General features: G+C 40.7%; 1 protein-coding gene across 1 annotated transcript in view; it reads left to right on the plus strand.

Annotated features, from left to right (window-relative positions):
* Positions 1-24,398, plus strand: part of SORCS3 (sortilin related VPS10 domain containing receptor 3) — a 298,778-nt gene that overhangs the window by 172,569 nt on the left and 101,811 nt on the right. Inside the window, exon 5 of the mRNA XM_034062014.1 lies at positions 16,716-16,789. Coding sequence (XP_033917905.1) covers positions 16,716-16,789 — 74 coding nt within the window. The remainder of the gene's footprint in view (positions 1-16,715; positions 16,790-24,398) is intronic.

Below are 24,398 nucleotides of genomic sequence, written 5' to 3' on the forward strand. Positions count from 1 at the left end.
GAATCCCTACAAACCATCCCTGCCTCCAGTGCTTGGTTTCAGCAGAGAAATGGATCATGTTCTCATCTAATGAGAGATGGTTAACAAAAGATGTGTGCAGCTGAACACTGTAGCAGCAGAACGTGTAGCAGCTGAAATCCAGTATGAGTCCATTGATTTTAGCAGGGGAATGCTGGTTTACATCACTGGAGGATCTGGCCTGAAAACATGTATGTTATTCTCTTCTCACAGAAAACAAGACGTTGTTTACTCCTTCCAGTGTACAGTTTTTTTCCCCAAAGCCTACCTGCTGAGTGATGTGGAATCTCTGGGCTCCTCTGCCTTTGTGCAACTTATTGCTCATGTTAAGGCAAATGTTTGTTTCCATTGTTCAACTTTGACATATGAAAGTTAACTCTTTTCTCCCCCCTTTTTTGTTTGTTCTTCTGATAAAAACTGCATGTGATCAATATTATTCTGGGGAATAAAAGTGCCAGAGGAAAAGCTGAAAATCCTTTGTCCCCACAGTAGGCATGGATGATTCAAACATCCATTCCCTCAATGGTAACTCAGCATGTTTCAGCTTTTCATGCTCATTGCGTTAATGGTGAAAAAGGAGGCCAGCACCTGTATTTCTGCTCTAGCATCTCAAAACTAGAAATCCCACGGTTTTAGAAGTCATGAATTGGTCCCTTGAAAGTCATGAGTTTGGCAGAAAAAAAACATCAGGAAGGTGTTTGAGTAATTTCAGTTGTTCTCTCTTAAATCTTTCTCAATGCTTCTTTGACTGACGAAAGCTTGGGGATAATTTTTCAAATGTTTCCTCAAAATTACAAAAATATTGAAACTTTATCTGTAAAAAAGGGGGGGGGAGTGGGTGGAAATACAAGATTTTAATAATCTTCTGATTCTAACACTGTTCTGCTGCAGGCCATTTATGCTTTTAAGAGAGGTCTTTATTCATCATTACAAATGCTGCACATCTTTAGTTGCATTTTGGTTCCTATTTCAACCTGGTCTTCCATACAGGTTGTCTGAAAGAAGACTGGTGGCCTCTTTGCATGGCATATGCACACGCTTGTGTGCATGTTCTATTTTTGCAATAGAAGCCCCACAACAGTTTTGTGGCAGTTACAAGAAGTTCTTCCAGTGTAATAAAATTCTTTAGGTTTGTGCCCAATTGATTTTTATAAGACCATGGGTAGCTATAAGCTGAAGGTTGGGGCATGATGCAGTAAAATTTTGGCACATCTGAAGTATTGTGGGTGTGATAAAAGGAGGAACTGAGGCACCAAAATGAAGTGTGATATTTTTGAGAGAAGGGCAATTGATAAAACAAACAAATGACAAAACTTAAAAGTTTTATAGAAAATCTTTTGGATTCTGTGATGCAAAAGGAGGAAAACCTGATCCTTCCTGCAGCCTCCTACCTCGGGCATCTCATATCTGCCAGAGGCTCAGTGATCATAAACAGTCTGAATGTAGATTTAGTAGCATTTTATACTTGCAATGTTCAAGAGATAACAGCACGCACAAATAACACGTTAACAGAATATACTGTACCCAAGGGGACTTCCCTGCTATATAGTAGCGGAACAATAATGTCATCAAAAGTTTTGCTGCTGAACAGGAACTCTGGTTTTGTCCTCTAAAACAGCACTTGCTTCAGGGCAGTTGGTTTCCTCAGATCTCAGTGCAAGTCCACACGAGTTATTCACACATACCCAATGGCACAAATATGACAAGCCTGAAAGTTCTGCTGCAAAATTGAGTCTGATTTCCCCTAGATACATGAGTTATGTTTTTTCTCTAGTGACAGCATGGAGAAGTCTGCTTTACTTTTTTTCTGCAGCCTTCCCTGATCTAATAAATTATGCTGTACCATCACTATGAACTGGTTAGCTTCAGGAATTAAAGCTGTATTATATCAAGTTTGGTGGCTTGTTGTTACCTGAGATGAGTTTATCTATTGTTGGGTTGGGGGGGAGGGAAGTTTCTTCACTCTGTTCCATAAGGTGAGTTGAAGGTACTTAAAGTTTGAATTAAATGAGATAATAGCTTAAACATAGGTTCCACAGAATAATATCTAGGAACCTAGAATCATAGAATCATAGAATAGTTAGAGTTGGAAAGGACCTTAGAATCATCAAGTTCCAACCCCCCTGCCATGGGCAGGGACACCTCACACTAAACCATATCACCTAAGGCTTCATCCAACCTGGCCTTCAACACTGCCAGGGATGGAGCATTCACAACCTCCCTGGGCAACCCATTCCAGTGCCTCACCACCCTAACAGTAAAGAATTTCTTCCTTATATCCAGTTTAAACCTATGCTGTTTAAGTTTCAGCCCTTTACCCCTTGTCCTGTCACTACAGTCCCTAATGAAGGGTCCATACCTATAGGCCCCCTTCAGATACTGGAAGGCTGCTATGAGGTCTCCACGCAGCCTTCTCTTCTCCAGGCTGAACAGCCCCAACTTTCTCAGCCTGTCTTCATACGGGAGGTGCTCCAGTCCCCTGATCATCCTCGTGGCCTCCTCTGGGCTTGTTCCAACAGTTCCATGTCCTTTTTATGTTGAGGACACCAGAACTGCACACAATACTCCAAGTGAGGTCTCACGAGAGCAGAGTAGAGGGGCAGGATCGCCTCCATCAACCTGCTGGTCACACTTATTTTGATGCAGCCCAGGATACAGTTGGCTTTCTGGGCTGTAAGCACACACTGCAGCTGGCTCATGTTCATTTTCTCATTGACCAACACCCCCAAGTCCTTCTCTGCAGGGCTGCTCTGAATCTCTTCTCTGCCCAGCCTGTAGCTGTGCCTGGGATTGCTCCCACCCAGGTGCAGGACCTTGCATTTGTCATAGTTAAACTTCATGAGGTTGGCATCAGCCCACCTCACAAGCGTGTCAAGGTCCCACTGGATGGCATTCCTTCCCTCCATCATATCAACCAAACCACACAGCTTGGTGTCATCAACAAACTTGCTGAAGGCACACTCAATCCCACTGTCCATGTCACCGACAAAGATGTTGAACAAGACTGGTCCCAACACCGAACCCTGAGGGACACCACTCTTTACTGGTCTCCAGCTGGACATTGAGCCATTGACCACAACTCTTTGAGTGCAGCCATCCAGCCAGTTCTTTATGCACTGATGTCTCTTCAATTTAGAGACAAGGATGTCATGTGGGACAGTGTCGAACGCTTTGCACAAATCCAGGTAGATGACATCAACTGCCCCACTCCTGTCCATCATTTTTGTAGCCCCATCATAGAAGGCCAGAGAAGGGATACTCTTCAGCCTATCCCTAACATAAATAGAAACTCCCCCTCCCTGCCTGCTGGGCCTGTCTTTTCTAAAGAGCCTGTAAGCTTCCATTCCAACACTCCAGTCATAGGAGTCATCCCACCATGTTTCTGTGATGCCTGTTATATCATACCCCCGTAGCTGTGCATGCATCTTTAATTACTCTTGTTTGTTCCCCTTGCTGTGGGCGTTTGTATGGAGGCATCTGAGCCAAGGTCCAAATGAAGCTGGCTCATTGTCTGGAGTGGCTGGAATATCTCTACATTGCTCCAAGCATTTATTATAGGTGCTATAATTCTGCTGAGAGGTTAGATTTAAGTTTCCTTTTCCTTACGTGATCTGCAATTTCAGATTTATTTATTCCAAAGGTACAGTTTTCCACTGTTTGACTGCAGGAACTGGGTGATGGATGAATCAGAGATGGCAGTGTAAACAGTGTATGCCCAGCAGCCCTAAGGGATCCCTCAAACATGCGACTTTCTCATTTGGTGATTTTTCTGGCAGTGATGCCTCATTGCAGTGACAGTTTCTGCTACAACTGTCAGGCTAAATTGTTCCTGATGATGGCGAGCATTTACAATGATGCTGTTCATTTGGGTTTTTCCTGTAAACATCCATATGTTGTCCTTCGTGCTGGGCGTGGGTGGTGTTGTCAGTCTCCCTTGCACATTTGGACCTGGGTGAGCTGAATCACTGTGAAGTGCAGAGAGGACACCATCTTTTGTCTTCCATGAGATCACTTCCTGTTCAGGATGAAGGAAAGGATATTCCATTGCAGCTTCCCAGATCTGAAATCCCTTCCTGCATGTGATCTCTGGCTTGGCTGTGTTTGTGTAGAGATAGGTGCCTGTGTAATCAGGATCTTCTTTTCCCTTCAGTAGCTGCCTATTGTCAATGCATGAATTGCCAGGGAATCCGGCCAATGAGAACTTTAGCTAGCTAGAACTGAACAGAATTACCTCACAGATTTTTAAGGGTCTTATCTTAAGAGCAGTACTAGAGAACATCTTCAAGCTAACAGAGTCACTGATGGAGACCAGAGTTGGCTGGGGAGTAGGAGAGTAAGGCTGAAAACTCTGAGTTCCTTTAATATGAGTCCAAGATTGCAGGAGCAGGTTTGCTTTGGCACTTGAGCATCCAGCAAATCAAGATGTACAGGCCATTTAATCTTAAATTGTAGTTCTCTTGATTTATTATAAGATAGGATTTGACAAGCTCGTGGTAATGAAGGTGGCCTAAAAGAATGAATTGTAGAAGATGGTACAAGAGGTAGGGTGTTTGGGTAAGGGTAATTTGCTGAAGCTGTGTCTTCAACACTGTCAGAAGCTGGTGTTTTCTATCCTGTTTTCATAAACTTTTTCATATAGAGTTTATTTCATGGTCATAGTTGTCATGTAGGTACTATCTGTGTTCTCTTCTGAGGGACTCCCATTAACTATGGTGGGCCTTCCTCTGAGCTGATTTGGTCCAGTATCTGCCCTTGGTCCCAGGCAGTATAGAGCACAGAACTTCCCAAGGAATACAGCAAATGTACTTCTGCTGTAGCTTCCCAGAAACCTTTCTGGATGGAACTGGGGGCGTATCAAGGACCAAAAGAGTTGGAGGTAGCATAGTATGTTGTGGAAGCCCATAGAAGCCTATTGTTAGGCCAAGTGGCAGAATTCAGCTAGAATAAATCCAGTGAAATGCCACTTGTGCCATTCTTCCTGACTTACGGATCTCTTAATAGGTAGAGCTGAGAATATGGCTATTCAGACTACCTTGCCAGGAGAAGTATTAGACACCAGTGATAAAATAGAAAGGAAATGATAAAAATTTTGTATTTGCAATGCTTGTATTGATCTGTTTTTGAAGTGTATCTAGGAAGGGTTTCTAAGGATTAGAAATATCTGTCTCTGCCTTCTCACCCATGCTGGGATTCAAAGCTTCCCATTTTCCTTGGTGTTATCCCATTTACATACAGGTGGACAGTTCTGTGCTTCTTTTTTGCAATCCCGGGAGAAATTCTACACATTCAACTCCTCCACCTCTTTTCTTGGGTCACTTCTGTTATTACCTTTTCCCCAGGTTATCTGGCACTTGTGCCTGTTATGCATTTCGTAGTGTATACAGCTTTGCCTCGGACTGGGTGAAACCTGTACCATAGAAAGCAAAGTGCTTAGCTGCACTGAATGAATAGCCCTGGCTCATGAACCTGCTGGGTTGATGTACTAATGCCACTGAGCAGAGCAAACCCCTCCAGCTTCACAGCTTTGTTACTGTGTGTGCACACACAAAGGCTGCAACGATATCTACCAGTAGAGAAGGGAGAGATCAGAGCGGATTAATTGGAGCAGGCTGTCTTTATTCGGTGCCCAGCCACAAGCTTCCTCAGTCATCAGAAAGTGTATCTTTTGTATAGCTCAACCTTTGCTTGCCCTGATTTTGGGTGCTCATAGGAAATGTGCTTGGCACAATGTGCCAGTACAATGCAATTTCTTCACTTTTCCTGAGGATGACAAGAGCTATTTGTCAGCTTTTGAAACCTGGCAAGATCCCAGCTGACTTCCTCTCTTAGGAAATGTGTGAGTTGGTGGTCACTAAATATTTTTAACAATCCCTCCTTTTATCTTGTCAGTCCCTGACAAAACAAATGGCTTCAGACTGTGGGGGCAAAGTATCCTCATAGGTGAATAGAATAGAAGAATATGCACCATTTATGAGGGAATAGAGTTACACACCACCAGTAAGAAGTGGGGCTCAGGTCTTAAGGACCCGTGAAGTTTGCTGCTCTTCAGCTAGCAAGATGAGAACTATATGAGGAGGGTGGACACCTAAACCAGACAGGGCTGACCCCGAGTGGGAGCAGCTTCACTTTACAGGATTTTTATCTGTGTGAGCTATATTTGTTTTAGGTGTGTGTGTCTGCCCAGTGTCTGAAAAGTGATGTGTCCCATAACTTGGAATCTCTCTTGAATGACATCCCTTGCCTGTAAAAATACTGCTGAATGGAAAATTGAAGCTGAATTGGAGGGCAGGGATGGGTGTGTGTGTTGAAATATGATTTAACCTGGAGCAAAATATGTTGCTTTAATTTTGCCAAAATTACATGTTCTGCCTGAGCCTAAACTGTATTTATTTCTTTCAAGCCATGTGAAATTTATTACATGAACAAAATTACATCTTAGAATAAAATGCTGCTCTAAATGCAGTTTCAAACCCTTTTCATTAATGCTCTTTTATACAATTTCAGAAATGTTTTTTTTCAGAAACGTATACAATTTCAGAAATGAAGGAATAACTCAACAAAATCTTACGTGAATTTGGGAGGTTGTTTGGTGGTGTGAAATCTTTCTTTCCTTGTCTGAAAAATATGCTCTTCCATTAAATCCTGTTCTACATAATGCAGAGGTTACGTTACAGATAGTGCCACAGGGTTTATAAAGGAAAGAGAGGAAGAGCCAATCATGCGATTGTGTTTTTATGTCTCACTTTGGCTAATGTCTGAGCCTCTCCTGCTTTGCACGTTGTAGTCTTATGCTCAATAAACATGAAAGATTGGTCTGTAATAGCAACAAATGTACCCATACGCTTGCACTGTAATTAAAGGCATATATCACACAATAAAGCACATTTGAATGAAAAATATTGCTATTAGACATGTGGTTCCCATTTATTTCCCCTTATTGTTAAACTTTGAGTGTAGGCATTGATGGGAGTGTAAGAAGGGGCTTTTAAAGGGCTGCAGTGTGGAGTCCCCAGGAGCAAACAAGATTTTCTTCTTGGGCTTAGAGGGCACATTGCTTGTTGGTGAAGGCTGACCTGCACTTCACCATTGGCTGTATGTACATGGTTAGTACAGACCACAGACCAAAAGCTGCCTAATGATTTTTAAGCTGGAAAGAAGCTGGGTAAGGGCCCAGCCTGGCTTGGGGAAAGAAAAGTCAGCAGCCATTGGAGCTGATTCAATCTTTTGTCACTGTTTAAAAGCTGATTCTAGGAGAAAAAGAGAGTGAAGAAGCATCTGGTGACAACAGGAACAGCCTGGAACCCTCCTCTGCTTCTGTCTGAGCCTATTGGATGCCTATCAAAGAAATACTCCTGCACCTTGTAGATCCTGATAGCAGGAGGCAACTCTGCCACCTCCATCCTGTTCTGATCTCTTTACAGTTCCAGTGTTGTCCTTCCCATCCCTTTTCTGTATCCATGCCCCCTTCTATCCTCACTCTCTGCTCTGCATTGCTGATGTGAAAAACTGTCACCCTGCATGGCATGTTATGTCTCAATCTCTTCTCAGACTCTGGAAGTAGGGATTTTTGGTTTCTGTTGGGTTAGTTTGGGGTTTTTTTTTCACCTTTTATGTCTTTAGTTTTGAATAAGGCTTGTTAATAAAACACTCATCAGAAGGGGGTCAGTGCCAACATATTGCTCAACTTTAGCCCTTCCCCAGACTACAGAGATGATTTTGAAGTGCTTAAAATGTCATGAAGGAATAAACAATAAATCAGAAAAGCTACCATTCCCTCAAAATGGCATTTCTATTTATAGTGGCTACTGCAAGATTATTTAGAAATGATTGAAATGTGTTTTGACTGACCAAAGTGAACATGGTTTTCCCCAGATTTTCAGTTTAAGAAAAAGACCCTCAAAGTAATACTTTTTACCTTGGTTCTGAGCCACTCCAGCATATCTGGAGGTGGCGAGAAAGTACGAAAAGGAGAGGGTTTTTTTCACCTAGGACTCTGAAACGTTCTTTAACTTCTTTAGTGCCATTCATTAATGTCACTGTTCCTGTTGCAGCTTTATCTGGACTTCTTGTTCCACTACAAACCAGCAATACAGTAGAAAAGGAAAAGATATGCTGTCCTCTCAGCAGAAATGGCAAATTTTTGTAGAGTATGCTCAGTAACAGTGAGGCTTAAGGAAAATTGAAATGTGAAGTTTTTTGAGTGGACTTTTTTTACCAGTTTAATCCACTTTCCTCTTTTTCTTGGAGATGAAGTGAAGCAGAGAGTAGCAAGTCTTGCTTGGAGCATCAGGTTTAAGTAAATTGCAGTGTGAAACCATGAAACATAACATCAGTGCACTGTCCTAAATAACTAGGTTTCTTTATATGTTACGTCTGAGTTGAGCTATACAATTACAACATGAAGCTGTGTTTGGGCTTTGTGCAGATGATACCTGGCCAGTTCCTTTTAACAGTAGTGTGAAATATGAGTTTCTTTTTGTCTGAAGACCTACTTTTGCCAGCCAGCATCTAGAATATTTCACTATCAGATTTTCAAATGCATATAGAACCTCACAGCTTCTGATACATGGGGTTTTTCCTCTTTGAGACAGATAATGGAAATGCATTTACTATTTAATTAATATCTAGACCAATTTCTCATCAAAATAGTCCATTTTCAGTGAAATTTCTATTGTATAACATCTGTAGGTATAAGAGCAGCTCTGGTGAATTCCAGACATGCAGCAGTCTGTGGACATGTTCTCTTTCCATGCCTAATCTGGTTGTACCATACTAGAGAAGAACCTTGGGCTGTAATGAGGTCTGTTGATCCAACCTTTAATTGCCCAGAAAGGAAATCAAAGCAGAGAGATAAACTGGTTCATTTGTTTTCATTACAATTACCAGTTTTTACAACTGTGTGTAGACAAAGCCCATAAATATGGTACTGTAGAGGTTTTTCTTCTACGCTCAGCTCCACCAGCTGCTACACAAATCTTTTGGCTTGAGAAGAGGGATCTATTTTTACTTACTTTCACGTGGAGCTGCCACGGATGCCTTACCTGAATTGTGATCTCCAGCAGCATATAGAAGAGAGTGAGAAGCCCTTTCTTCTCTTCTCTAAAGGTTCAGAAGCACTTCTACTGTAACATAGCTGCTCCCATGGCAAGGGTTGCTCCTTACTCAGTTTCAGCCACCCAACTGAATCATGTTAGACTTGAGTCCTGCCCTGTTGTGCTGCAAGTAATGTGTGCTGCCTCACAGAAGAACCTGAGACAGGGGCTGCATAGATCCCACACCCTAGATATTGCACTGGTGCTATGAAAGGGAGGGATATCCATCTCTCCTCCAAAATGAAGGAATGGAAGATAGGTGAGGAAGGTTAAGACAAAAGATGTGGTATAGAAATAGCACATGTTTCTGTAGTACTGACTGCTGTCTTCATGGCTACACCAAATCTGTCCTGTTTTGTCTTCTTATTCAGTTCTTCTCAATTCTGTCATGTGTCTTTTATTGCTCTGCTTTGGTGACATTTCACTGTCTGCTCTGCTCCTAAAGTCACACCAGTGGCTGAGGGCAACTGATGGCTGCAGGATTGTTATAGAGGTTGTCCACAAGTGGATTTAGCATGTGGGACTATGACAAGTAGGAAAATCACAACATTCTGACGTCTTAGATGAAAAAATTAGTAAGGGCAAATGGCTTGTGTGTTGTGGGTATTGAATGGAAATGTTTGGGTCAGCCTTGGCTGTTCAGGAGTTTACTATCCAAAGTTGAATTCCTTGGGGATTTTGGATCCGATTACTATTTGTATGAATAAGGGATTATAGGGAGATAGTATGAGCTGGACCTGGAGGAAAAAGGCACCATTTTCAAATGGTGAAAAAATAAATCAGGGAAAAAGGAGTATGTTGTCAGCTTGGAATTTCTGGTCTAAACTCAGCAAGTGGAGAACATAGTGACTAGATGGAACTGACTGTTACAGCGGTTGAGAAGGGTTAGGTGTAATTTTAGGTTTAAATGAAAGAAGAACAGGGAGAAATGCAGTTATTACTCATATCTTTTCACTTGCTGGAGCAGTTATCTCCCATGGTGCAGACTGTTTTGTTTTGTTTTTGTGGTTTTTCCCCTGAGTAAGGGCAACACTATTAAATCCTTCTTAAGTCTAATTTTAGGTGTGGAAAAATGATCGTTCTTTACAGTGGGGCATGTGAGGACCATCCATTTATTCTACACAGAACATCATTCCAAGATCTTGCAAAATGTTTCTCCTGAAGCGTTCAGATGCCCCATGTGCTTTAGAAAAAATGTTGCTATCTCCTGAAACATATTCACTGCAGTTTGAATTTGTTGCTGTAGTGTGTTGACCCTGGCTGAAAGCAAGGTACCCACCAAAGCTCCAGTGTAGGCTTCCCACATGGTCACAGCTTCCTTTGGGCATCCCCTGCTGCAGCGTAGGGTCCTCCATGGGCTGCAGGTCGATACCTGCTCCACCATGGACCTGGATGGGCTGCAGGGGCACAACCTGACTCACCATGGCCTGCACCATGAGCTGCAGTGGAATCTCACACTTGGAGAACCTTTTCCCTTTCCTTATTCACTGACTTTTGTGCCTGAAGGGTTTCTTTTTTCACATATCCTCAGTCCTCTCTTCAACTGCCATTGCACAGGGTTTTTTCTCCCCCTTGTTACACATTATGCCAGAAGTGCTCCCACTGCTGCTGACGGGCTCAGCCTTGATCAGTAGTGGGTCTGTCTTGGAGCTGGCATTGGCTCTGTTGGACATAGGGAAGCTTCTAGCAGCTTCTCACAGCAGCCACCCCTGTAGCCCCCCTTGTCATGCAAGCTCAATACAGTTACATATGGTTGTCTTCCATGTAATGCATCATCTTTAGCAGTTGTCAGACATGGCTTCTCTGTTCTATACTTTCGAGGCTGAAAAGTGTCAGGAGTTTATTCTCCAGTTCATTTTCCTTCTAGGAAAGGACTTTCTGACATGTTAATTTACCAATTTCTTCTCCTTTTATAATTTAACCAATAACACAGAAATATAAAGAAAACATCAACTTTTCAGTTTTCTGAGTGGTTTACTACTTTTTCTCTGTTTCTAAGCCCTAATTTTTTTTTCCAGTGATCGTGGTCATTTTCCCTTTGTAGAGAAAATTTAAGACCCTGCAGCAGACTTGCTTTTCTGAGTTACTCTTTGCAGCCTGCTTGCATCTAGTCCAGTTTCCTACAGAAATGTTGACCTAATTTTATTTCTCTTCTGTCACAGTTTGATTTTTTGGCAGGAGCCCTCCACACATCTTGTGGATTTTTCCCACCAGTTCTGGCTGAGAAGGTGTTAGTTTGCTTTTGTGTTTTTCTGGGATCAGAGCCATCTTTTCGTGTAAGCAATCCAGGCTACTGCTTGGATCATGCTCTTCTGAGGACACGGCAGGCCAGGCTAATTTGCCCCTCCTCTTCCATCATGCTTCCATGTGTCAGCTGCTGCCCAGTTATTACCACTAGGCTGACTCTAACACTGCTGGAATAATACGAGTACATGTTTCCATCATCAGCTGGATGTATTGTCTGGGGGAAGCAAAATTTTGCTTGTAATAGATGAATTGTTCTTTTAAGTGCATATAGTCCAGCTGTTCTTCCTCACTTTATCTGACACCATTATCTGTGCTCCAGGGTTGGCTGGCAGACAGGAAACTATTGAGATTCTCACCAGATGTTTGCTCAGGCCACTAGGCCTGATTTCGTAGCTACAAAGGGTATTTGAGTTTATTTGGATATAAGCTTTTTATGTATGCTCCTGATGCCCTAATTCTTCTGCGTTTGTGCATAGATTCTGTAAATATCAAAGCTGTCTGAATTTCTTTGTCCATTTGCTGTTGCTTTTCAATCTATACATGACATCTTCAGTGTGCTGCTTTCTGTGGTAAAGTGTACCCAAGCGACTGTATGCTTTCTTTAGCTTGCCTTGAATCTTCAGTCTTCTGCTTGCTTCCCCCGTGAAGACCAAGCAGGTCAACCTGAGAACAGGGAGCCCAACATGAAATCAGTCTCAGCTGAATCATCTGTGGAGAGAAATGAAGGTTTCCAAGGCATGAATAATAAGGCATTTTAGAAGTGTATCTTAGTATGGAAATCTTGTCCCAAGCCTGTTTCTTGCCTGTCTGAAAATCAGCCTTGGTGACTAGCTCAGACATTGACGACTAATGTTAGGGGTTTGAGTTTCTTCCTATGGTTTCCATGTTTTTTCTTCATTGCTCATTCTTCTTCCCGCTCTCCGTAAGTGGGATATAAGCAGGCCAGCTTCTCACACTGTGCCAGTTCAGAGAAATTTGTCTTCAGTAAAACCATCCTTTTGGTTTGGCTTGGTTTTTTGTTGTTTTTTTGTTTGTTTGTTTTCTAGTTTTCTTTGGGAAAATAAACCACCGAAGACAAATTACCTAGCCCCAAACAAGATCATCCAATAAAGCCAGTGGGATCTACCACCCGGGGAATTTGTTCTGGAGAATGGCAGGAGCATGGGGATGTTTTTCATATGCCACATTGTGCATGCATGCATGTGTGTGTAACTCCTTCCTTTCCAGCTCTTTCTGGCAGTAGCACACGTCTGTGACATAGAACCTGACATCAGGGATAAAGCTTCCTCTTCAAGGGGCTTGCTGCTTAGCTTGGGAAGAATGCCAGTGTTAAACAAAATGTTGCAAGTGTTCTTAGAGTCTGAAGAAGCAGCAATCTGCCTGTGGTATGTAATATCCTTATGATTCAGTGTTGTGCTGAGCAAGACAAGCATGAGTTAAGGTTCTGGCCTGTGGTGAAATAAAGTTGCATATCATTTAGGTTGCCAAGGTCTTTCCTCACACAAATTGTGTGTTCTTGGTAAAACATAGGACTGTGTTGGTGGATGTGATAAGTCTGGTGCTACCACCCTTGAGTGTGGGGTATTGTGATGCTGTTTGGGTAAACATTTGCTATTTACCTTCTTGATAGTGTTTCTGATTTGGCACTTTCTAAACAAAGACAGAGAGTCTAGTTTAGAAAAGAGACATTGTTTATTCTGTGCAGGGTGCTCAGTGGAAGTCTTCACAAATCAAGCAGCCTGATGATTATAATTTTAAGCTTTTACACATTTTAACAAACAAAGAAATTATTGTCCATTGGTTGAGAGTTGTACAACTTGTTAATAAGTATTCCACCCCTTATTGGTTAAAGGTCCCTCTCACTTCTCATGCAGTCAGGCATGCAGGCTCAATCTTTATCTTCTTTTGAATTAGTGGGTTTCTTGAGTCAGTTGGCTGCCCCCTGCCAGAAATACCCTTTACCTAATTACTGCCCATTTTCTTCTGAGTAGTCATACAAAGTTTAGGGCCTGATGTTCCTTGTTAACAGCCCTGCCTCATTGCCCAAAGAAGCAGGATATATGTTGTTTGATTAGAGAAGTCTTTGTACATTATTGCAGTTATCAAGCAGAATTACAATTGGATTAGCACTGTTTCGTAAGATATTGTGAGCATGAATGGTACAGCTTTTTTTAATGATAGGTCTAAGCAGGTTCTGAGCATAGGAAGATTGTCCCCAGTGCTCAGTACCCATTCTCAAAGACTGCATCTGTACTGCTGAACTGATGTGACCCCAAAAACAGGGGTGAAAGCAGAGATGCTCTTAGATCCTGCTGGTGTGACTGTGCTTATACTTTAAGTGTAATATTTTAGATGCTTCTTCAGGCCTGAGAGCACATTTAAAATTATATTTACTTGACATGCAGTGCTGGCCCCTTCACCTTCCTGAATCCCATCTGCCCTGTGGCACTGTCACATGCCAGTCTGCAAGCAAGCAGAAATTATAGAGTCATGCCTAGTAAAAAACCCTGTTGCCTGCTGCAAGGGTACCTAAGCATCATTCACATGGGCTCAGTAGGGAATTTGATCATTATGTATTTGTTCTCAAAAGCATGAGGCTTCTGGTACCTGTCTGCTCAAATAGGTGCAGAGCTTGCTGGGATTGACTGAGTGCTGTGACTGTGCTACTGAGGTGCTCTGTGGTAGATGCGGGATTCTGAGTTCATGTTAAAATATGAATTTTGTCACCCTTGCCTTGAGCCAGGTTTTGGATTTTGGTCCTTAGTCATGTCCCCTGCATGTGACTCTAGCTCCATCAAGGCACAAGACCAGCCCATACAAACATAAAGACCCATAATGGTCTTAATTTTCATTTATTAGAGTAGGTTAAATAACACAAGGAGGTTGCAGAAAAGGCATACACTCACAGTACACCCTCATGGTACACTAAGTCCATCCCTCTTGAACCAATGTGTTAGAATGCTCTGGTAGGAGGAAATGCCAGAGATTACTCATCTGTAAAGAGCCAGAGGAGGGCTTTAAAAAGGGAAGATCTTGGCACCAAACAAACCTCATTTCTTTCCATTGCTTAGTATTCAGCCTTAGGCCAAAATAATTTCCATTGAAATATGCTGTACTTGCTGCTAAATTTGTTATCTCTTCTAAAGAAGATGAGCAGAAAGTATGTATATATGTGTATTCAATTTTAATGCATATTAGAAAATGCTTTTTTGTATATTTTATTTAGTAATTCAACATTAACATTTGCATCTGTAAATAATATTTGAAAAGTGAACTGGTCCAGAGAGACCTTTCAGGAATTGTTTTGTTATACAGCTTTAAGACTCAATCATCTGGTTAAAATTCAAAGTGAATGCCTAGAATAAGTAGGTGAATATATAAATAAATGTTCTTGAAATGAATAATATCCTCCTTACCTCTTTATCCAAAATCACCTAAAGGCTGCAAGTTCAATTTAATCCTTCTACCATCAGTCAGTCTAAGCTTTATTTTGCATCTACAGATAATTCCTTTTCGGTCAAAGGATTCTATACTTTATTATTTTAGACTATCACTGTGGCTGTCTGACTAGAAAAGCAGAGGAAGCCCAGATACTGTGGGCTTTTAGTGCAGTATCTTACCTTATCTAGTGACAGTGCCAATTACAGCCAAATCAGAAATTCAGATCATGTCTGATCTCCTGAAGAACATGGGGCACAGAATATTTCCTAATATTTCTTACCACAGGCCCATCAATGTTGGTTGGAATGAAGTCTACATAACTGGAGCCCATTTTGATAGGAACATTGGAGGATATCTGCCTCCAGCTCTTTTCTCCTCATGTGCCTAATTCAGCTTGAGCTGTCATTGGCAGAAACTGAGCTTCCCATGGCACAAATGCAAAGGACTGAGTCTTTTGTCTTTACATGTACCAGTTGCATTAGATAATTGATGAGGTCTGAATTTCAGTTTTTGTTTCCTTTTGCTAGCTATACAGTGGTTTGGTTGTGTAGTTGAGTACAAACATGGTAAGAATTAATCAGCTGCCTCGGGCTCAAACAACCCTTTCCAATCACCTCCGTAAATAGTTCTATGGTCCAGCTCTGATGTGGCTGTGGAAGCTCTGTGGTCAAATATACTTCCCATTAAAAAAACTTTAATATTCAGTGTGAGTGCATATAGTTTATCATCCCAGTTACAGTTAGCCATCCATCATAACTGTGCCATAATACACATCACTAGGTTGTGAACCCTTCTAATCTGAACATGGACCTGCCGCGGATTTGTAAATTCAGTTACTCAAAATCAAATCAAATGCAGAAACTTTTCTCAAATGATATCGTTTCCCATTAAGGACCTAAATCTGGATATTACAAACATTTAACTTTTCCAGCTCTGTTATCTACCTCCTTAGGCTGCAATCAAACCTTGTTTTATTAAGCCAGAATTTATTTCAGATTAAATTTATTTGAAATCCTGTTCCAAACACTGCCTGCTATTTATTTCTCTGTGATCTCGTTGTAAAACAGAGTTGTTATTTCTCAAAGTTTATTTTTTTCTGAAGAAACAAACTTTCTCAGAATTGAAGAAAAGAAGCTTACATATGCTTTGATTATGAGCGAGTAGAGTGGGGTAGTAAACTAATTATATGGTGAATGGGGAGAACGGTGTTTCTGGCATTAAGCAGAGTTTGCATGAAGTAAACCTATGTCCAAGACTTAGTGTGGAGTTGCATGGAACAGCTGTGCCATTTGTTAGCCAGAAGGACTCAAAATTATGATTATATAGCAAATTTGGCTTTCAAGAAGAGCCACTTCACTATCTTTAATGTTTACCCAATGAGCAGATTGATTTCTAACTTATCTCAAAATTTAGAACTTGTTTTGAACATAAAAGACATAAATTACGAGCAATTTCCTTTTCTTTCCCACACAGAAGAGAGTAATAATAAACACCATGAAATGACCTTGAGTATGGAGCCACTACCTATCACATCATAGTCAACTGATCTAATTTGTCTCTGATTCTGTTTAATGTTAGGTATTTACATGTCATCAATTACATTTTTCCTGTTGGGCTGAAAAAGCCAGGGGGACTGCCAGCTTTGTCATATGGTAGCCAAAGTGAACGTGTTGTCAGTTGAGATCAGGAAGCACAAAAATATTTGAAGAGGATTGGAAGAGCCCACCTGCTTTTGAGTCTCAAGAGCTCAGTCTGAGTTGAATATGAGGGGAGGAGATTGCCTTATTAGCCTTTCCTGGCAGCGAGGCTGATCGATAATTATGTGGGACAATCCGTTTCTGTCCTTTAATCTGAGCTGATTTTGATTATTTAGCAGCCTCTTCTTCCTCAAAGCTTAAATTTCTCTCTCTTTTTCAGCTGTACAGTTCCATGGACTTCGGAAGAAAATGGCAGCTAATTCATGAGCGGGTCACTCCAAATAGGTTTTACTGGTAAGTTATGCCCTCAGGCTTTGTTTGTTTTGAACAGATCATAGAGGCAAGAATAGCATCTAGCTCAAAGGGATTGATTGCTTTACCTGAACATTAAGTTAAGAACAGGAAGGCCAACCTTGCTTTTGGTCATCATCAATATTATATGCTTCACAGTATATATCTGGCAGCGCTATAGTCTCCATATTTGTACATCTTTCTTGTCTGGTAACAATGGTGTCTTGTACAGATTACCACAAGTCATTTGATAATTGAAAAACTTCTGTTCCTTTGTTATAACCTACTTACAGTAAGACAGAGAAACTGCCCAATGCTTCAGTGACAGAGTTGTGATCATTAGGCCTCCTATTTTTCAACCCTTCTGAGAGCTACTTCAGCCTACAACAGTCTTTCTGCAGAGCTGGAGGCTCTTGACCAGTCTCCTTATGCAACTGCTGAGGGAAAGGGTGATTCAGGCTCTGCTTTGAATCACTCTCTGAGGAGCCAGTTCCTTTCTACTGTCTGGTGAGAGCCCAGAATCTGCAAACAGTTTGCTAAAAATCTGCTTTGTGACTATCTTCCTTTCCATTTCCCAAGCGTCAGCTTCCAAAATTGGGAGAGTGTCTTAAAAACAGATGATTAAACAAATTTAGTTCCTGTCTCCGGGCTCCTCTATTGCAGATGCAGCTTTTCCAAACTTCTGTCTTCCATGAAGGCCCAAGAACTGAGTTCAGTGCAGAAGAGAAAACCCAGTAATATTCTTCTGTATTTGAATCTCGGACTGGAGCTTGAATCAGATTCTTAACGCCGTACTTTTTACATGCAGATGTGTGCATAGAAGTGCTTCTTGGCAGAATCTGTGAATAGTTAAAAGAAGTGCCTGGTATTTAAGGCCAAAAATGGTCATGATATTAAAGAACAAGAGGCTCTTACTTTGAACAATAAAAATAAGAAAGACTTGGATGACTTTAAGAATTGACTTGTGATTGCGGAGCATGGTATATATATCTTAGAGTCAAATTATCATAGAATTTTTTTCACACCATCTGACACCCAGGCCCAAAATATCTATATATTGTACCTGCAATACTTCCACACCTTGCAGTGGAGATAAATACCTCATGGGGTTTTCAAATTGCCTAGGTCCTTCTGCAAATCTCTTTAAACAGCTTCAGACTCCCACATTTAGAACAGGGCTTTTTTATATCAAAGGGAGATTTCCCTTAGTGTACCTATGGATTTTGGACAGTATAAGAAGTTTTTTGAACATGGAGAAAAAGAAGTTGTAGGGTCCTGCAAAATGTATCAAAGATCTAGAATTTTTTCTGACCATGTTACTGATTCACATTTCCATAGTGAAGGAAAGGAGGTTATTTTCTTGTGGTTCTGGTGGCAGGTGGTTGATTGACCCAACTCTCCAAAATCCTTTGATTTCACTATTTGTGTAGGGTGCACATGAAAAAACTTCTGGTGCATCCTTCTGAGGGGTAGAATAGATGGTCCTATGGGATAATTGTACCTTACACTTCAAATAGTACAATTTTGCTTAGGGGAGAGGCTTTCTTAGAAAATAAAGTGGAACAAAGCAGAAAATCTTTCTAAAGGAGAGGCTGTGTTGTGGTTTATTTTCTACTTTCATATAATAATGGTTAATGTGTCTGTTTTACATGTCTCTCTTAGAAAACATAGAAGTCTTGTTTAGTTAAAACTCATATGGCATAGACCTAGGAATCTTTATTCCACTGAGAAATATTGTCCCAGTGACAATAAATTTTCCAAGGGAGTGAATCAAGTTTTTCTCAGAGTGAGAGAGATTTGAACCAATTTGTGATGCAGGGGTCAGAGGTGTTGAAATTTTGGAATGTGATAACTCTCCTTAGCTGATTTCTTCCTTTTTTTCTTTCTTTCTTTTTAAAGCTGCAGACTGTGATGGCTTGCAAGCTCTGGCTTGTAAGATGTGTACAGAAAAAGAAATGCAAGGAGAACACTAGCTTCAGAAATTCACTGATTCTTTTTATTAAGCTATGAAAGAGGGAGAAAGTACATACAGCTATAAGTTTCAAAGGCCCATGAGCCACTATTCTGAGGAGCCTATCAAATCCTATGTTACTAAACCTCTTAATTAACACTTCCAGGTAAGGTTAAATGATAATGATAGGAAGATGCTAAAATCAGAGACCAAGCTGCTTATTTGTGCTGCTCTGCATTGTTTATTAGTAGGGGGTCAGGTAAGCATCTTTCATCAAATGGGACAGTCTTCATCTGATCTGAATGCAGCTGACTTTATCTGAGGCAGCCTTCCTCGAATGTTTTTGCCTTCAAAGCGTCACTTTCATCTCTCAGGCTGCCGTGAATGGGTTTGTGAAGTCTATAGACTTCACCTGGTTCATGGGATCAGGCAGCATGACAGGGAGAGTTCTTACTTTTCTCTCGGAGACCTTTCCAAGTAATTATACCTTGCCTGAGAGAGCTCAGATACAGACACTTGAAGGCCAGGAGAAAATTACGATTGTATCAGAACTCGTGAGGTTGGGATGTGAAGTTTCACTCAGCAGAGTAAGACCTCTCTGTTCATCATGGGCACACAGGTCAGTCTGTGTTTTGCTGTAGCTCTGGCAGGCAGTGTCCATGATGGCTCCCCACTGGTCAAAAATGAAGTCCTAAGCTCCAGGACTGATCTGTGGCTTTGATTCCTGGATCTTGCCTTCAACTTCTTTCCTTAGTCCCAGATCTTTGTGCTAATCACTGGGTTGCAGTTTTATGCTCTCATATGGATGTCGCATGTCCAGCAGTTTATGGGATATTTCTCATCAGTTCCTGCAACCAGCTCAAAATTTGTGCATGAGCTGAGACTCACTTCTGGGCCACTTATAGTTATAAAACCTGGGATTTGAGATCTCTACTTCTGTAGTAGTGATTCAGTTTTTAGCTACACCCACTGATGGCATTGGCAGAGCTTGAACAGAATGTGTTACTTGATGTGAGTACAGGCATCCAAATTTGGCTCCCACGTGCCTTGGCCTCAGAGATTTTAATAACTTAGGATCCTGTAGGGATGGAAATAGGAACTTACGCTAATGTGATACAGAAATTCCCAGATCACTCGTCACTCTGAAATTACTAAAGATAACTGGAACCATCATGGGTGCAAAGTTTGTTAAAGACCTGCTCAGTGTTCTTTTCTTTCAAAACATTTTGGCAGCTCTCTCTGGGCTGTATTTTTTCATTGTAACTTAGACACCTGTGCTGTCATGTACAGGGATATATAAAATACAGTCCATATTTTGTACTATAGAAATGTGGCAGTTTCCTCAGGCTGCTCTTTGCTGGAGGACTCATTCATGTTTCACAGGGGGATACGAAGTGGTGGCTGTGGGACCATTTTCCATTTTTGTTTTGCCTGGTACATCTAGACATTTACCCTTTTCTCTCTTATTTATATATTTTTAAACATGCTCTCTGGGACTTTGGGTGATTCTGTGAAAGCCTGGGAGTGGGAATGTGGGGAAAACAAACTTGTGTGGAAGAGAGGGAATAATCTACACATCATTTCTCATGGCTTGGAGAAATTTTGAGCTCTGAAGTCAGTGCCCAGGATGAGCCTAGTCAGTAAAAGACACTGAAATACGCACTAGTGATGAAAGTTGGGCAAAAGCACCAACAACGCAAGAATGGAGAGACAGCAGGAGGAGGAAAATAGGACACAGCTTCAAGGAGCAGTGTTTGTATCTACAAATAGGAAAAATGTGTTGTGTTGTAGTATAACAAGCAGTTCTCAAAGACACTGCTGATTCCCTCACTGAATTTTATATTTTGTCTTTCTGTGGTAACCAGCCAGATTTCTGGTTGTTTTGGTGTCCATAAATGCAAGCCACAATCATTTTGATCTCCCTAGATTAAAAATCAGGAGAATGGAACAGGCTGTGCTTTCAATGAAAAGGGCTGGGCATCCAGTTAGGATATGCTTTGGAGTTACAGGGTTTCTGTCACGGTTGTTTGGGGCATAAGCCAGCAAATTTTGCCTCTTGAGGGCAAGGTTCTCAGTCCTTTTTGTCATGATTTTGGATGGGAACAGTGATAAAATTTAGCCAGCATGTATTTATTTGTTTGCAGCTTGAATTTCATGAAGAGTATAGGGAAGACTGGTTTGGATATTGGAGTGTAATGTAGCAGAAGATTTATCTCAGTGTTTCAAAAGGTTATGGTCTGGGTTTGTATCTGCAGATGGGCAGAGTTTGTGTCTCTTTTTATTTCCTCAGTCCTGATATTTTAATCCCGGTGGCAATTTGGGTCCCCACAGGCTGTTTCAGCAGCAGTTCCAGAAGTGACCTTTGGATACAGCTAAGGTCACCTTTATGTGTCTACTTTGTCAGCAGTGAAATGGTTAGTCAAATATGTGCCTGTCTCTCCTGTAAATCTCACTAATCATTGACAGATGGTGTCATCACACAATACTGGGGAAACCTCTCCCAATTTTTTGCAGCCAAGTTTAGTGTTAAGAAAACATAGTCTTCTAAATGTCAAATTGACTATTAAGTAATTCTGAATTAGAGGTTTTTTTTTCAGAATTAAAGCTATATTATAGTTGGAGTTGTGGATAAAAAGAAAAATACCAGTTTGGTAGCTGTAGGATAACACCACCTATAGCTTCATTGAGGCATATACCCAGTGGCTGTTCTTGTAGATCGCACATGAAGAACTGAACAGGGACCTATTACTGTAGGCTCCTGTGGGCTAATGACTCATTTGCCTCTATTAAGGGATTTACTTCCCGTGCCCTATGGGTGGGAACAACTGGAAAAGGTTTTACTTCCACAGGATAATGCTAATATAAATCTGGAATGTCTTACTCAAGCTACTACAACCATGAACGCTATGTACTAGGCTGAAGACCTAGTACGACCTCTAGCCTCAAGCTCTGTAGTAGGAGTTGAGGAGACATGAGAACTTCTTAAAAGTTCTCAGAATAAATAGAAAGGTTTCGTTTCAAGGTCACATTAGTTAATTAAAGATCACAATACCACAGTGACAAGAAAACCCATTTTATTTTCCTTTTCACTTAAAAGATGAGCATGTGGGGGAACTGTGAGGTTAGGGATTTTATTTTCTTTTTGTGTGCCTACAATTAATGCCATTGGCACTATAGATATTTAATGTTTCCAAACATCAAAGCCAGGTTGGATGAAGCCTTGGGTGATATGGTTTAGTGTGAGGTGTCCCTGCCCATGGCAGGGGAGTTGGAACTAGATGATCTTAAGGTCTTTTCCAACCCTAACTATTCTATGATTCTATTATAAGTAGTAGCTGACTAGTTTATGATTATACAGTAACTCAATGGCAGAGAGAGAAATGGAAGCTGGATATAGAGTTGGATACTGTTTATTGGCTGAAATAGCATTTATTTTTGTGGAAAAAGTTTTAAGTCAATAAAGATATTTCAGAGTTGAAGGCAACATTATCAAAATGTTTCTCTCAGAAAATGAAACAAAAGAACATCCTGAAATGTTTGACATTTTTTGCATGTTTTAAAAAGTGATTTTTTAATTTGATTAGAATCTCCTTTTGCGGTATATGATCTTTTAAAATTAAAGTAGGGAAAGAGTGCAGTCTGAAACAAAGTGCCTGGATAAAGGCAACATAAAGACACCCTGGCCCATATTCACATCCTGATCTTTTGTGATTTAAAACAGATATTAGTCCTTAATATCCAAGTTAGATGTTCAGTATGCTTATGATATACATCCTCATCACTGTGATAGTGGCTTATATGAGTGATCACCGAAGTTTGAAAAATGTTTGTAAGTTTTATATTTTGCTTTTGTCCATATTTTTTCCTAAGCTTAATCCTATCTTGTTTTTCAACTACAGTTTGCTAAGTGTTCTTCCAGGGATGCTGTGATAGATTTCATGGATATATAAGAGTATAAACAGCCAAATGACCCTAAGAACAGCAAAATCCTTCACTTTCAGTTTCTGGGAAACTCTGCAGGACTGGTTTGTGGAAGACAAATGGACCCCATGTGCTTTCTTTGTGTCTACTGTTAGTGTACTGTTCAGACTACCATTCCCATTACTGAGCACATTCAATTTTTTCTTTAAACTTATTTATGACAGATTGACAAAAATAGCTGGATATGGGAAAGCATCTTCGGAAAAAGTAGAGAAAAAGCCCTAATACAGTACTGGAGGAGTATTACAGAACATTTTCTCATTTGCCTGAGACTAAAAACAATGATATTCAGGTTTCTGGTGTATATTTACACTTCATCCTCATGACTTCATTTTACAAAGGAGATTAGGTATAACTAGTTTCTTGTACTGTGAATGTAAACCCTAAATAGTAGCTGTTGCATTGGACAAACTCCTACAGAATGTTCTTTGCCTGACTTTGCTATTGTGTTATGCCTCTCTCCTTACTGCCTGCTTTCATAGGAAACAAAGTGTTTGACTTTTCACAAAGTCCTGTGGATGCCATGCGGTCAGCCTCCCTGGGATCAAAGAAGTTTTAGCAAGGAAAACCAAAGTAACGTACTGGCTACAAGAATTGCGTGTGATTATAAATTGAAATAATTTAAAATACTTTAAATTCTCCTTTAAAAACTATAAACTACATAATAAATGAACCACAAGAAAAGAGCCACTTGATAACAAGCTCACAATACATATACAGCCACTGAAATTCTGGCTGCTATCACAGCAGTTCTTTCAACATGTGGTGTATATGCTCTAAAGGGCAATTTTAGAATAAGTTGCATTTGAGGAACTTTTCTATCTACCCTTCTTTCATTAAAGAAACACAGCATATCTTTCAGAAGGAAGGATTACCCCTTCTCCACTAATGTAACTGTGGACGTCCTTACACATATACTAGCTGGCTTTTAGAATTTGTGATTTGTTGTGAATTTAGTGCAATTCATGCTGTTTAGCCATATTTCTGACTTTAATGTCTTGTGTCTGGCAGTGATTTTTTTTTTTTTTCAAGACTGGAAAAGTAAGGACTGAAGTATCTCTGTTCATTGCTTATATGTTTAATGCTTACCACTAAATACCACATATTATACTGTGGTTAGGGCGTCCAGCTGTAAAAAAGCCTTTTGCTTTGGTCTCTCATCTGTGAGCTTTCTTCGTGTCCCAGAGGGCAGTCTCATCTCTTATTTCCTCCATCGCTATTCTTGGATCCTTATCTTTGTAGTCCCCCTGCTCTCTTCTGACTGTTTGATAAATGGAGCAGCCCAGATAAACCACTAATAAGAAAGGTCTAAAGAGGAATTTGCTCAGTGATTCTACCAAATGAGATTGATCCCTGGACTGGATCCCAATGCTGTACCTGTCTGGACAGTGGATGATGGAAGGATCTGTTTCATTCTTATGCAACAGGCTACCAGATAAAGTGTCCAGACTTCATTGCTGCATTTCATATGCTGGTGTTGGAAGCTTAAATGTTGTACTGCAGACTCATGACCTGACTAGGTTGAGTTCATTCTGTCTCTCCCTGATGAATGTGAACTTTAGCACTAATTAATTTCTGCCTGTCTGTAACAGTCCCAGAGTAATTCTTTGTCATAATTTGTAGGAAGCAGTGATGAAAGCCAGCCCTCTAATTATTATATTGAATAATGCATCTCTCTGA

Source organism: Melopsittacus undulatus, chromosome 4, assembly GCF_012275295.1.
Source record: "Melopsittacus undulatus isolate bMelUnd1 chromosome 4, bMelUnd1.mat.Z, whole genome shotgun sequence".
NCBI classification, from domain to species: Eukaryota; Metazoa; Chordata; class Aves; order Psittaciformes; family Psittaculidae; genus Melopsittacus; species Melopsittacus undulatus.